The 16,498-nt window shown below is 36.7% G+C and overlaps 1 protein-coding gene across 1 annotated transcript; it reads right to left on the minus strand.

Moving 5' to 3' along the window:
• Positions 1 to 292: 292 nt before the first annotated feature.
• On the minus strand, positions 293 to 14,036 carry LOC117320993 (the record flags this gene model as incomplete). The annotated part of the gene is made up of 5 exons (XM_033875481.1): positions 13,819 to 14,036; positions 6,104 to 6,218; positions 3,647 to 3,858; positions 737 to 1,132; positions 293 to 477 (listed from the first exon to the last, which is right to left on the minus strand). Coding segments are annotated over exons 1-5 (926 nt in total), but the record flags the coding sequence as incomplete, so codon positions are not given.
• Positions 14,037 to 16,498: the final 2,462 nt, after the last annotated feature.

Raw genomic sequence — 16,498 nt, forward strand, 5'->3', positions numbered from 1 at the left:
CATCCCCTATTCCTCACCCTCCCCATCCCCTACCCCTCAGCCTCCCCATCCCCTACCCCTCAGCCTCCCCATCCTTTACCCCTCAGTCTCCCCATCCCCTACCCCTCAGCCTCCCCATCCCCTACCCCTCAGCCTTCCCATCCCATCCCCTCAGCCTCCCCATCCCCTACCCCTCAGCCTCCCCATCCCCTACCCCTCAGCCTTCCCATCCCCATCCCCTACGCCTCCCGATCCCCTATCCCTCAGCCTCCCCACTCCCCCAGTCAAACATCTTCTGATAATTTAGGTTTACAGTAGTAAACTTATAAAGACTTGTGTGCTATCCTTGTGTCTCTTTAGTACACTCACCTGCTCAGCGGCTAGGAGAGGCGATGACTTGCCTCCCACCTTCCAGTCAAACGACTTCTGGTACTCGGACACTTTCCTCTTTGGACGTGGTGGTGCAATACCTGCCTTGTACTTCAGGGCAAACTCCGCCTATTAACCAAACATACGTAGGTGTTACATTTATAATGTATTCTATTTTGAGGATAGAATGATATCACAAAATGTTGATACCGAAAAAATAAAGTATTGGGTGAATTCTAGTTTATTTCATTATGGAGACTTATGGAGACCTCCGCAGCATCTTAGCCTCCTTAGCTTTACTTATGGAGGACTATGGAACATCTGATGTTTCCTTAACTTTATTTACGGAGCTCTCCAGAACATCTGACATTTCCTTAACTTTACTTACGGGGGCCTCCGGAGCAGACAGTGCTATCCCCTTATCCATGTTTGTCTGTACGGATTCGTTCATGTTACTGATCATCTTGTCTTTAAGAGGAAGTTTGGTCAGCGACTCTTGTTTGTTGGCATTCATGTCACTAGCGGCACTTTTCTTTACAGATTTTACCGGGCTCTTCGTTGATATTTTCGGCGCCTCTAGTTCACTCTTGAGCTGTAAGGGCAGCATACCCTTCATTTCCCTGGGGGCCATAGGAGTTGGGACCTTAGGGCTCTCTTGAGTTTTAGATTTTGATTCTACCTTAGAAGGTCTTGAATCCTCTTTTGCAGACCTTCGGTACATCTCGGTATTTACCACAGGAGCCGGTTTAGGTTTTGATACTTCTTGTCTGTTTTCTTTTTCTTTCTAAAATAATTACACAATTGAATACATAATTACACAATTAAAGACAAAATTACATAATTAAAGATGTAATTACATAGTTAAATACATAATTACACAAAGATGAAATTACACAATTAAAGACGTAATTACACAATTAACTACGTAATTACACAATTAAATATGTAATTACACAATGAAAAATTACTGATCTATGAATAAAGCTTCCATTATTTACACTTGACTAACACATAAAAAATACAGATAATCATGATGCTGTGGCTATAGTTGTTTATGATATTTTCTATGTTTTTTGTTTGGGGATGACTAGCTAGTAAAAAGTAATTGAATGCCATTTTCAAATACCTGGTACATTTTCTGTTAAAAGACAGCACTATGGTCTGATAGTGTTGTCGAGGGATGGTACAGTACCCGGGCCTCAGGGTCCTATGGTCTGATAGTGTTGTCGAGGGATGGTATAATACCCGGGCCTCAGGGTCCTATGGTCTGATAGTGTTGTCAAGGGATGGTATAATATATACCCGGGCCTCAGGGCACTATGGTCTGATAGTGTTGTCAAGGGATGGTATAATACCCGGGCCTCAGGGTCCTATGGTCTGATAGTGTTGTCAAGGGATGGTACAGTACCCAAGCCTCAGGTCGCTATGGTCTGATAGTGTTGTCAAGGGATGGTATAATACCCGGGCCTCAGGGTCCTATGGTCTGATAGTGTTGTCAAGGGATGGTATAATACCCGGCCTCAGGGCACTATGGTCTGATAAGGTTGTCAAGGGATGGTATAATACCCGGGCCTCAGGGCGTTATGGTCTGATAGTGTTGTCAAGGGATGGTATAATACCCGGGCCTCAGGGCACTATGGTCTGATAGTGTTGTCAAGGGATGGTATAATACCCGGGCCTCAGGGTGTTATGGTCTGATAGTGTTGTCAAGGAATGGTACAGTACCCGGGCCTCAGGGCACTATGGTCTGATAGTGTTGTCAAGGGATGGTACAGTACCCGGGCCTCAGGGCACTATGGTCTGATAGTGTTGTCAAGGGATGGTATAATACCCGGGCCTCAGGGTCCTATGGTCTGATAGTGTTGTCAAGGGATGGTATAATACCCGGGCCTCAGGGCGTTATGGTCTGATAGTGTTGTCGAGGGATGGTACAGTGCCCAAGCCTCAGGTCGCTATGGTCTGATAGTGTTGTCAAGGGATGGTATAATACCCGGGCCTCAGGGTCCTATGGTCTGATAGTGTTGTCAAGGGATGGTATAATACCCGGGCCTCAGGGCGTTATGGTCTGATAGTGTTGTCAAGGGATGGTATAATACCCGGGCCTCAGGGTCCTATGGTCTGATAGTGTTGTCAAGGGATGGTACAGTACCCGGGCCTCAGGATCCTATGGTCTGATAGTGTTGTCAAGGGATGGTATAATACCCGGGCCTCAGGGTCCTATGGTCTGATAGTGTTGTCAAGGGATGGTATAATACCCGGGCCTCAGGGTCCTATGGTCTGATAGTGTTGTCAAGGGATGGTATAATACCCGGGCCTTAGGGTCCTATGGTCTGATAGTGTTGTCAAGGGATGGTATAATACCCGGGCCTCAGGGCGTTATGGTCTGATAGTGTTGTCAAGGGATGGTATAATACCCGGGCCTCAGGGCGTTATGGTCTGATAGTGTTGTCAAGGGATGGTATAGATATCTGAGCGGGAGGCAAGACATGTACAACACTATCAGACCAATGTGCTCTCAAAAGAGGGGTATAATTATTTCAGGATATCACACTTATATTTTACTTTGATAATTTCAATATTCAACCCCCTATTTCACCACTGGAAGGCCTGTCAGCGTTAGCCATTTTCATCATCTTTGTCAAAATCACAACAGACGCTCAATCTCACCCCAAATTTGATAGGGACTAGCAGCTCATATTATCCAAGTGTTTAGCGAATAGGGAGTTAGTATTTTGTCATTTGATGTATCAATGGACATTGATACATTTATAGAGAAATAACTTATAGCTGGCAGCCAGTTTATAATTAATTTATCCATTGACTAAAATTTGCAAGTTAATCTGCAATCTAGAAATTAAATATGCCACAATTTACAACAGTAAACCAGCCTAACATATTAAATATGCCACAATTTACAACAGTAAACCAGCCTAACATATTAAAACAAGTATTAACATAAAAATCATATCATTTAGTTCAAATTGAGGCCTTTTAAAAATTAGCCATAAAGGGGATTTGTTGGTCAACAAAAAAATAAATAATAATAACCAGGTAATTAAAAAATTGATTAAAAAATATTGCTTATTGGGTACAATACGTTAACCATGCATCCCTTAATTTAAATGAAAATTTAGCCCAATTAGACTGAGTAGCAACAAATTAGGGATACATTTGTACATGGCAAATCCCAAAATGATAGACCTACCAAACTAAATCTTCTGCATGAACTAGTACTGTTGCTTGGAAATAAACAACAATTAGTTTTTGTTGTTTTGGAGAGAAGAAAATTATTACTTACCTTGGTATGTGCGAGTTTCTGTTGTTTGGGAGGAGAAGCACCGCGAGACTTGGCCTTGTATTTCACATTTTCCATAAACTTATCATTTGCACCCAGGAGGGCAAAATCCTCACTCCCAGGGGACTCGAGACCCTGATTGAAATGATTGCTAAGGCTTGTCGTGGGTCCATCCAGCCTCTTCTTCCTCTGAATCGGTGGTTCAGAGGGCACACCTATATATACAAACAGTACATATACTTAAAGCTTGTCTAAGCTGATCAGGGAGACATTGTTAGGGGCATCCATAGAAATCATGTAATGATGTTCATAAGTCCTGTCTTTGCTTGTTGGACAAACTTATTTTTGTAATAACTTTTATACAATTTATCTTAACTTCTTGGACAAACTTATTTTTGTAATGATATTTACACAATTCATCTTAACTTATTGGACAAAACTTTAACTTATTTGACAAACTTATTTTTGTAATGACATCCATACAATCTATCTTAACTTATTGGACACATCGACTGATGTAATGACATTCATAGTCTTATACATATGAATAAATTAACAAATGTTTAACATTTAAGGGGGTACAATAATGCTGTATGCAAGTTTACATATTAAATATTTTTGTAAAAAGGAGGTTGTAAAAATATATACAATGTTAGTAACACATTAAAATTTATATACCAGAAAGTAAGCTGTAATGCAGAAATTTCCATTAGTTTTATAAACTTTTAAAGTGTTACACAACATGCATATATCCACTTCACCATGGGGAGCTTGGACCAATACCAGGGCAAAAAAATCAAAACATGACATGCTAGAAGCGGGAACTTTAGATTTGAACACACAATTTTGGCAGTAACTTAATTTCACTATTCAGTCAAACTTTGTAATCTTGAACACTTATAACTTGAAAATTGAAAGTAAGTCGAAGTAAAAATTCAGTTCCGCCAGTAAAATTCTAAATATAATGTATACTCGTTTATCTCAAATACTGATTGCATGGGATGTCTGGAAGTGTTTTCATAATCCCTCAAACTTAGGAATAACAAGGTTTGAGTATAGTTATTCCAATATAAATGTTTTTAATACAAAATCATATGTTTTCTTTGCAATTGTGTTTTGTAAGTAATATATAAAAGAATATACTGTATATTAGACCAGAGATTTTCTTGCCCTAAATACAGGTACATATCAAAGCAGGCATCACCTGTATAATCAAATCACTAGACCTGTACCAGATCGTTCACATCCAAGTCTTCTGGGCCCAGTTATTCAAAATGTAATTATGCTAATCATAGTAGTTTAACAACAATTTTAAAATCCTGATAAAATGATTTCTGTTAAAATAATATCTGGTAAAACTAATTAACTTGAAAATATTTCATGAAACTATATAACACTCGTCAGTCTCTTCCTGCCTGACCATTTTAAGGAAAACACACTCATGAGGTAAACGAGAGATAAGATTTTCACTAATTAATTAATTAAGCTACCGGTAATCATCCTTCGAATAACTAGGCCCAGGTATCAAACACAAGCATTTAACTAATTTTACAAATTAGGAACACACAGCAACATTAGATAGTGCTTAGTGGCCTGACCATGTATACAGTTTAATAAAGCCTACTGAAACTGTATCTGAACTGATGTGCCGACAAACGCAAAGTCACTTGATCTGCTTGCTGGTTTATATAACATGGCTGAGTTAATGAAAAATCTTATTGAAGCACAGATGAAAACATTTTGCAATTTTGGGCTCTGCACTGCATACCTAGAATTGAGGGCTTCCCCATAAGAGTTGTAAGTTATATTATTTTAGTCCAATAAAATTGATACTGGCGGTAAACCTTTTTAAAAGTCCAAACGCATGAAAATTTGAAAAACAAAAAATGTTTCCTTTTTTTCATTTATCTGCATTGAATGAAAAAATGAAGTGCATTGATTTATTTATCAACGTTTACTTCAAAACTTTTTCTTCTAATTTGGTTTTTATTTTCATTTTTACTTGAAAATTCTTTGTTTTTATATCAACTTCACTTCAAAACACTCAGCATATTACTCTATAGGCCAGCTAGCTCATAATACATGAACTCTGACCCCAAACACATGAACTCTGACCCCAAACACATGAACTCTGACCCCAAACACACGAACTCTGACCCCAAACACACAAACTCTGACACCAAACACATGAACTCTGAACCCAAACACATGTTAATTTTGATTTGTCTTGTGTTTCAGATTTTCAGTACTCTAAAAGGGTATACTTTGTACTATATATAATAAAATTAAGTTAATACAATATATCATGCTTCTTAGTGAAATGTTAAATTACACAGCATTTCAATACACAGCAAGTTAATTATATTAGTGTATGCAGTCTTTACAAAAATTGTAAATCTTGAACTTGACGAGACGGATTCAGTTCAACCTTATATGGAAGGTTAATAACACAATCTATACCTAGCTTTGACGACTGCTGGCCAGCTGCTGGAGCATTTTGTTCTGCACTAGGTGCGAATGAGGCGCTCTTGAATGATTGGATGGGTTTGTAATGTTCTTTGTATTCCGAACTCGTCTGTAATTAATAAGTAGTACAAACATGCAAGCATTTTATCTAGTGATGGACTACAGCTATAATTTGAACTGTCACATGTAGTTTCTGCATTCTGGTTCTGGCTGCGACAATCTGAAATATACTTCGCTCTAAAGCTAAACTATCCAGTAAAACAAAGAATTTCGAGGAAGTGGATGTGTCACCTATGCAGAAAGCTGGGTGATTACAAGAGTTATTGCAAGGAAACAGATTTTCTATTTATAGTAACAGTAACCTTGACTTTTGACCTTTGGACCAGTGAAAAAAACAATCCCATGCAAGCACTTGTGGTAAGAAAAACTGCATGAAGAAGTTTGAGTTGAGTTTGATCAACCCCAAGGAAACTTGAATTATCACCCAGAAACAATTTTTCTACTTTTAGTAACAGTGACTATGACCTTTGACCTACAAACGAAAATTTGGTTTGGTTTGCATTTGTTTAACGTCCTATAATTAACAGCCAGGGACATTTAAGGACGTGCCAGGTTTTGGAGGTGGAGGAAAGCCAGAGTGGCAGAGAACCGGAGAAAAACCCCTGGCCTATGGTCAGTACCAGGCGACTGCCCCACTTAGGTTTCGAACTCGCAACCCAGAGCAGAGGTGTGGAGGGCTAGTGATAAAGTGTCGGGACACCTTAACCACTCGGCCACCACGGCCCCTCCACAAACGAAAAGCAATCCCCAGCAAGCACTTGTTGTAGGGAAGATCTGCATGAAGTTTGAGTTTGATTGGCCCAAGGGAACTCGAGTTATCACACAGAAACCTCTGTGCAGACAACAGACACCACCGCCAGCATTTTGATACATATATGTCACTTGAATTTTGCATGTGATACTGTACAGTGATGCTATATTATTCATCCTCAAATACGGGTGAAAATCACAACACTACGGCTTATTCACTAATAGTTTAATTTTCAAATGAAGTTATATAGATATACTATCATGGAGAACCTGTCACTTGCATGTGAAAATGTAGGGAAGGGGAGCTCGAGGGGTAACATCTATAGTATCATAAGTACAGCGAAAACTGAACAACATTTATGAAAAAGGAAAGGAGATATATGTGACCATATATATTCAAAACTTTGCTCCTTTTCATGTTCAAATCCCAAAACATAGGAGAACACATTTTGACACAGTTTCAACAGCTGTACTGCTACTTGCCATGCAAAAAAAAAATCAAAGTACTGAAAGTACTGAAGACACAAACGAAAACAAATTATTTTAACTGCTTTTGTTTAGTGGGGACATGGTCAACTTTGTATGGAACATCACCAATACCTGATTAGGACTAGGACAAAATATTGGCAGGAAAAGAAATTCATATCTACTTTTGATTGCAAGTGCGTCTTGGCAGCTAATTTTCAGAATAGGTACTCGGGTAATCTTATTTGACATCTTCAATGGGTTAATGTATACGTAGTTGTAGATGTAATATGAAGGTCCTAGATTACCTGTAAAATTAATGAGGCCTTTCTTTTCAAACTTTTGAGGATCCCATGCCTATAAGCGCTTCACAAATTATCATTATCATTAGCATTTGAAAAAATATTTATACATTTGATGTAGCGCCCCATCTAGCTACCAGCTTTTAGATAAGAGAGAGCTCAGGTTAAAAACATTTGTGTGATTGTTTTAGGATTTTATCGTGTGTGCGAGCCCTGGTTTGAATGATGTTATGTCAAGGTTTTGAATGATATTTTGTGGCAGATTGTTCTATCCCTTCAGTGCCTTCTGTAAAATAGCGATAACAAACTTCAATTGTCAAAATACAATATGGCTGCCTGTCGGCCATGTTGTTTTCCGATTAGTCTCAAAATGCAATATCCATAACTAGGCACCGAGGGGAACCTACATATGAAATTTGAGAAAGATCCCTTCAGCACTTTCTGAGAAATAGTGATAACAAACTTCAATTGTCCAAATCCAAGATGGCTGCCTGTCGGCCATATTGTTTTCCGATTGGTCTCAAAATGCAATATGCATAATTAATGTAAGCACCAAGAGGAACCTACATATGAAATTTGAGAAAGATCAATTCAGTGCTTTCTGAGAAATAGCAATAACAAACTTCAATTGTCAAAACCTAAGATGGCTGCCTGTCGGCCATATTGTTTTCCGATTGGTCTCAAAATGCATTATGCATAACCACCCACCAAGGGAAACCTACATATCAAATTTTAGAAAGATCCCTTCAGCACTTTTTGAGAAATTGCGATAACAAACTTCAATTGTCCAAATCCAAGATGGCTGCCTGTCGGCCATGTTGTTTTCCGATTAGTCTCAAAACGCAATATGCATAACTAGGCACCGAGGGGAACCTACTTATGAAATTTGAAAAAGATCCCGTCAACACTTTCTGAGAAATAGTGATAACAAACTTCAATTGACAAAATCAAAGATGGCTGCCTATCGGCCTTATTGTTTTCCGATTGGTCTCAAAATGCAATATGCATAACTAATGTTAGCACCAAGAGGAACTTACATATGAAATTTGAGAAAGATCAATTCAGTGCTTTCTGAGAAATAGCAATAACAAACTTCAATTGTCAAAACCTAAGATGGCTGCCTGTCGGCCATATTGTTTTCCGATTGGTCTCAAAATGCAATATGCATAACTAGAAACCAAGAGAAACCTATGAAATTTTAGAAGATCCCTTCAGTACTTTGAGAAATAGCGATAACAAGAATTGTTTACGGATGGAGGGACGGACGGACCACTGACGCAGGGCGATTTGAATAGCCCACCATCTGATGATGGTGGATTAAAAACACCAGGGTCTGATAAACAGACTCTGGAAGCGTAGAATGCGGATGTAGACAGGGCAGGGTATACCATCACGACGGGCACATTAAACTAAGCACTATATTCAAAACTTAGAATTACATGCTCATATCAGCTCAGACTTGAGACAGTTTCTTAAGAGTGAACATGATTTTCATATAGCACTCTACGTTATATGTTTACACTCCATACTGTGTAGCTACAAATCATCTATACAACAAAAACACATTCATTCACATGTACAGTTCAAATCAATTTGAAGTGGAATTTTGTTTTTCACTTATGTACATTGCATCAAATATTCTCCGCAATAGTATATGTACCATATACATAACTGTAACTGCATGATACATATATATATGTATGTATGGTATATATATCATGTTAATTAATGTTAGTGAGATGTGAATGTAGCTATATGTAATGATATCATCGATTTCAAAATCAGAGGTTTTTTTTTAATCTGCAGCATCTGTCAGATGAAAATGTAGTTCGAATGCCCAAACTGGATGAACTGTACATGTAGTAGCATTCTTCAAAGTCCATTATGAATGCTTTTCATACAAATGTATTTCTTTCAATTGTTCATGTGTTTAAATTATTAGAACACTGAAGTAATTTTTATTTTCATAAAAATGGAAGTACTGCTTATCTTTAAAACTAAATTGGATATTGATAAGATAAATTTGCCAAAATGTTAAAAATCAAACCTTATTAAGTAGAATCTAAACAGTTGTAAATGGCTAAGCCCACTATTCTTAACAACAAAATTACTTATTTTGATTCTCCGTCAAATATAATCAGGTTACTTGAAGACTTTGTCAGAAAAGTTAACACATATATACATTATTAATAGTTGCTTTAATTAAATTAATCTGAATTTGAACATTAAACCGACTTAACAATTTAAATGAAAAAAATGTGTTTTCACCATTTACCATAATTGACAAGAAGAAAATAATTATTTAACTCAACCTATGATATAGTATGTAACAGTCATCAAGACAATACTATTATCTTTAGTCATGCCAAGTTATTTCACAATAGGATATATGCACAACACAAAAAAGTTTTACAAATTTTTGTTGTTTAGAAGAATAATGAACTTAGTAATTTTTGCTGTTCTTCTCAAATAATATGTACTAGTGTTGTAAAGAAAAAAAGATTAAATAATAATAATAAATCTAAGTGATAATAAATTATTTGCATTGATTTATCAATACTTTACTGTGCATTAGTTTAAAGGTTAATTTAATTCAGAAGCTGAAATGATTTAAGACAGAAAAAACCGCAGATGTAGGAATATAACATCTCCACTGCCTTTAAATATCTCTGGTTAAATTTAGCAATCAGTACATTTCCATGAAAAATGGTGTTTTCTAAAGAGTTACTGCCCTTTAACCGTCCCTGAAGCGTTCAAAACTCCACCAAACATAATAAAGGTCTATGTAGATGTACATCGTAGACCCCTTTCTTTTTTATAATATGCTTCGACTGTTATGTAATATTTCAAATGATAATGATAGATCATTTTCTATTTTTTTTTAAACCATCACGAATATTAGAAAAAAAGAATCAGTCGCTATAATTAGAGATGAAATTTTCAGTGACGTCTACATCTGCATGCAGACAGCCACGTTAATGCGGTACGCGTTCTGTAAACGAAAAACTTCATGTGCATTACGTAGGATATAATCAATAGATCCGAAGTCAATATTAATATTCACAAGTCCATTTGACATTTCGAAACCCTATTCAGTGAGAATTTATTTAACTTTTTATTTGCAAACATGCGTATGGTACTCGACTGCCGTTGTTGTGATATTGTCATGATGAATAGACAACTTTTTTTCTTTCGTAAAAAAACATCTATATAATCTAACCATCTGCAGACTACATCAATCACATGCAAGTTAATATTTCAGTGGGAAAATGACATTCAAAGTTGGGTTTGATCACCTACTCTTTCTTTTATTATTGTTTACATTACTGAAAGATGGCGGACAAAATCGGATGCTGGATGAGTGATTTTTCAATGTACAAAATAACAACGATATTCCGACGAAACTTTATCAATATTATAACCCATTCAGTAACATGCCACCAAAGAAAAAAAAACACATAGATGTCGATGATGAAAATTCAGCGTGATGTTAGTAGATTTTTCTTCCGGGTCACAGGTAAGCAGCAATATGGCGCCAGCGAAAAGTCGATTGTATCATTCCGCGTGAAATCTAATGCGTTCAACGCGGAAAAATATTCTTACGTATCATCGACAGAACATACTTAAATTAAATACTTTGAAAACTATCTATTTGTGAGGTTCTGTTGTTTTGTCATATATCTAACGAAACTGCAGTGTTGCATTTGACTCCGTAAGTCACGGGACTATTTTTTTTTGCGATAGAATATGATTGTGAAGTGGCAGTGGAAGTTGTGTCAGAGCGAACGAAAATGCCAAAAAAAAACACATTGTCCTGTCAGCTTTTAAAATACAACAAAACAAAAGGTGATTTTTTTTAATAGCTGAACTTCACTGTATGTCATTTTTTATCGTGAAGTTAAACAAATATTTACTGCATAACATTACGGAGTTACTGTAAAGCAACGTTTAGATTGGCCAACAGCAGTATCCGCCAGAGCCCTCAAAAGCGCTGACATAGACTCAAACTTACGTTTGTGTCTACGTTTGTGTCAACAAAACAAAAGGTAATTTTTTTATAGCTGAACTTTACTATATGTCATTTTTTATCGTGAATATTTACGATATTTACAAATATTTACTGCATAGCATTACGGAGTTACTGTAAAGCAACGGTTAGATTGGCCAAGGCAGTATCCGCCAGAGGGCATCGTAGATTTTGTCAGCTACACCTCAAAAGCGCTGACATAGACTCAAACTTACGTTTGTGTCAAAAACTGTCAGGCTAGCTAGCTATATATAGATATATACATATATATCAAACTGTCCTTCACCATTTCGGAAGATGCAATGTGATAGAGAAACAAATGTCACACCATATATGCAAAATATGAACACAATTCTGGATCCCTTGGACTTCACATGTATAAACAATAAACAAAAGCTTGCATTGTTGAACATTAACAGAACAATCCAGATCTATATTTAGAATTTAATTTTCGTACCAATGAGGTTACTGCAGACTATTGGAAGTTGACATGGTGTGACAAATGTTAACCAACATGCATATACATATATTGTAGCTGTGAATACATGCGAATTGGATGCATGCTTGATAGCATGAACGCACAATTCAAACCAAGGTCTACTGAAGAAAGGCCTGCTTTTGGTTTAGCCTGTTCTGCTGAAGGGCGGAAACTCCTGCTTTTGTAAGAGTTAACCCACTTGTAGTGTATATTATATTCAGATTTTCCCTGTGGAAAGAAATCGACAAAAAGAATTAATGCACAACAAGAATTTAAACATTATACAAAAGATTATTATGCATTGTAGTTTATTTTGGAGGTGGAGGAAAGCCAGGATCAGCTTATGGTCAGTACCAGGCAACTGCCCCATATATATGGGTTTCAAACTCGTCACCCAGAGGTGGAGGGCTAGCTAGTGATAAAGTGTTGTTACACCTTAATTAACCACTTGGCCACTGTGGCCCACTATACCATAGAACAAGAACCAAGCTTTCCCTGGACACCCAAACACCAGATGTTAGACATTTTGAAAGAAAAATGGTGAAACTTGAGTGTTACATTTACATGTATATGTGGACCCTAGCCTCCAGACAACAGTTCCTCAAAATGCCCAAGATCTGGTGATGGGCCAATATATCTAGTCTCAGATTTAACATACATAAAATGTACATTATACTTGTAGTGTATATTTTTACTCCAAAATAGAAGACTATAGTAGAATTCACCTTTGTGTAATTTTCAGACAAAATAACCTGTTATTAAAAGTATAATGTTCTATATGAACTTAAGTACTGACAATCATTTAATTTACTATGCTGGTACACGAGTACACTCAATTTGATCAGGGCCCAGTTGTTCAAAGGGTGATTAGCTTAATCACTTGATTAGTGAAAATCTCATTTCTCCTTTATTTCAAAATCTGTGTATGTATATTCCTTTGAATAGGCACGTAGGAAGGGACTGATGAGTGCTTTAGTTACATAAACTTTTGTGAAATTAGTTTTATCGGAAAGGATTTAATCAGGATTTTTTGAAATTGTTGTTAAATTATGATTAGCCTAATCACTTTTTGAACAACTGGGCCCTGGTACTACTCACTAGATCAGTTAGGTCTACTAATGTATTTTCAGTATGTCCACTGTGGTACATGTGTATGATCTCATGATAAAAAGAAACGAGAAATAAAGAGAAAACACAAATAAATTCCATTAAATATGTGTGCTTCCTATTACAGGGAACCGCAATGAACTTTGTCCAGGTTTAACCTGTAATTTGCAGCTTATTATTAGTTTTTAGTCGGTAAACGGATGAATGGCGCTAATCACAGATGAGTCTGAACTTGAATCTTATACAAATTAACTGTCTGTTCTAATACTCGATACACATTAAATTGTCAGTGATAAACATGTCTAAATACATTCTGAGTTATTAAAGCCTATAAGATTGCAATATGAACTGCTATCGGTCATGTTTAAATGTGAATTTTTCAGTTATTAACTGCTGGCCGCTTTAAATCGCTCTGACCTGGTTTTGTTTACAAATTGATGTCTCGGTTTTCGAAGTTTAAATTCACTGTTGCATTCATATTGCAAATACATATTACATAAATATTTGTTTCATAGTTTACCTTGAAGTGCACAGGCATCTTGGATGTTTGTTATTTGTCCTAATATTGATGAAATACTCCACAAACGAGAAAAATGTCAACACAGCTCCCAACCTACAGCACTCTGTCCGCCATAACAGCGTCGTAAGCGACGAAAAGAACTTTCAGAACCGACTACCGGTGATGTTTTCCGGATTAGAGGCGTGCGCTAAAAATAAAATAGTTAATTTGTGGCAAAAAATTGCAACATTTTTCATTGCACAGATTTACTTTTAGAACTACATGTTTAATATTAAATGTCTTAAAATGACATGCCACTTTTTTTTTATATATATTTCCCCGTGTTATGGTAGAGCTAATATTGAAAAAAATATTGAATAACTACAAAAAACTATTGGAAGATTATACAGTACAGACATCGATTGTTATTTTAGATATCCTGCAATTTTATTGTGATTTACTAAAGATCTTGTCAAAATGACAAGAGGCCCATGGGCTTGTTTAATTTCCCAGGATATTTCAGTAATTATACCAAGGGAGTTATTTTACAAATAATTTTACCATTTTGGTGTCTGCCTTTCAGTACCATGTTATTCTGTCGACTTTTCCTTGAACTAAATTTAGCGTTCTGGTTCCGAAGAAAAAGCATTGTGTTGCTATGCAATTTTACATCACCCACAATCAACAAGAAGCCTTCTGCCTATATTGCTAAGGCTCAGTTTGACATATGGCGTATATAAGCCATTTGAACTTCAAAAGCAATTTCAAGCAGGAAGCGAAATGTACATTGATGACACTCAGTAAAAGAAAATATATAAATGTACTATGACTCTTGTTTCCTCCCACCTCTGTTTATCGGTATAATACTCGTTTGTAAAGTTTTGTTTGCTTTAGCAGATTTGTCCTTGACATTAAGACCCAGGTGGCCCTGAACTTTGACCCAGTTGACATTTCCTTCATATACATGTACAGTGGACCCTCGATAATCCGAACACCTTCGTTCCCAGCCCAAACCGTCCGGATTACGAGTTTTCCGGACTGCCGAATTTCGTCTACCAGGTCAAAAAAAAAAATTGTCGTGTAAGAGTTATCTCCCTTGATTATATACAATCCGGGACGTTTCATAAACACGTCTAATTGTCAGACTTTTTAACAATTAATATACTTATGTTTCTGATATGATTCTTGTTTTGTTTTATTTTGTAGAAACTAAAAAATAAACTATGTTTTTAAAAGAACATGTAAAGTGAAAGTTGTTTTATTTATAGCGGTGTACGATGACAAAATGTTTATCAGTACAAAATCAGAAAATTTCTTTTACATAGAGTCCAGTAGCCTTGAGCTTTAACCTGGACATTTATAGTCAGCTAACTCATTAATTCAAAGCATTTTAAAAAAAAAATTGTTATTCATAAAATGGTTATTAGTGACAAGATAAAAATTTGCCTACATCTTTGTCCAAGTGACCTTGACCTTAAGTCAGTTGACTTATTGTTTAATTCCAGAAGCAACTTTGCTTCATAATGTCATAATAAAATGCTCATTGGTGTAAAGATACTTATTAACATGCATAATTTAACCTTCAATTTGACCACTGACCCAGTGACTTTCAGCTTTGGTCAGTTGTCTTGGTGTTTAATTCTGACCAACTTTGTATAAATAGTATGTCTTTAAAAGCTAAAGATGTCCTTGACTTTAATTGACACTCTTAAACATGGACTTGTTTGAGGTCTTCTCAACTTGACCAATACATGAAGTTTGATCAAAATCCATTGCCACTCAGAGCAATGGTGATAGTGAGCATGTGTAACACTATATACCATCCCTGACTTCATCACGAGGGAGTAATTATAATTTCTGTTGTTATTTCTATAACAAGATATGACTTACACAAAACAAACAGTATATAACCATGCTTACTTTTACTGATAAACATTTGACATGACCTTAGGTGACCTATATTTTGATAGGAAAATTTTATTTTTCTAAAACAATTTGGTCTCCATTATTGATGGCAATGACTGTATTTGTAGCTCATCAGCATCTGACTGTCCACGATTTTCTTGCTTGTTTTTTGCAGTGGCAAAGAAGAACTCTTTCTAGTACCTGAATAGCCCGAGTTTTCTATGGCCCTGACACCATTTCTGGGTGTCAGGGCTAGAGGAAACTCGGGCTAGGACCTGAACAAACTTTCTCAGTAAAGGTGACTTTGTATCCTTACCAGGTAGATCACACACTTTTTGGTTTGTTTTTGTTTAACGTCTTATTAACAGCCAGGGTCATTTAAGGACGTGCCAGGTTTTGGAGGTGGAGGAAAGCCGGAGTACCCGGAGAAAAATCATCGGCCTACGGTCAGTACCTGGCAATTGCCCCATGTAGGTTTCGAACTCACAACCCAGAGGTGGAGGGCTAGTGTTAAAGTGTCGGGACACCTTAACCACTCGGCACCGCGGCCCCTTGAGCGCACACAACTGGTACACTTTTTACTGTGAACATTGTATACTTTGGACGTTTTATACTTGATGAACCCTGACCTAAGGATATTAACCTGTTCGTCCAATTATTGTGATAAAGGAGGTACCTGCCATGAGTATAAATTCACATATGGCATCGTTGAGTATTCTATGACCCCGTGTCCTTCAGCTGTCAGGGATACCGTATTATTGATTAGGAATGATGAAACATTTCAGATATCTCTGTC

The sequence above is a fragment of the Pecten maximus genome, unplaced genomic scaffold, assembly GCF_902652985.1.
Source record: "Pecten maximus unplaced genomic scaffold, xPecMax1.1, whole genome shotgun sequence".
In the NCBI taxonomy this organism is placed as follows: Eukaryota; Metazoa; Mollusca; class Bivalvia; order Pectinida; family Pectinidae; genus Pecten; species Pecten maximus.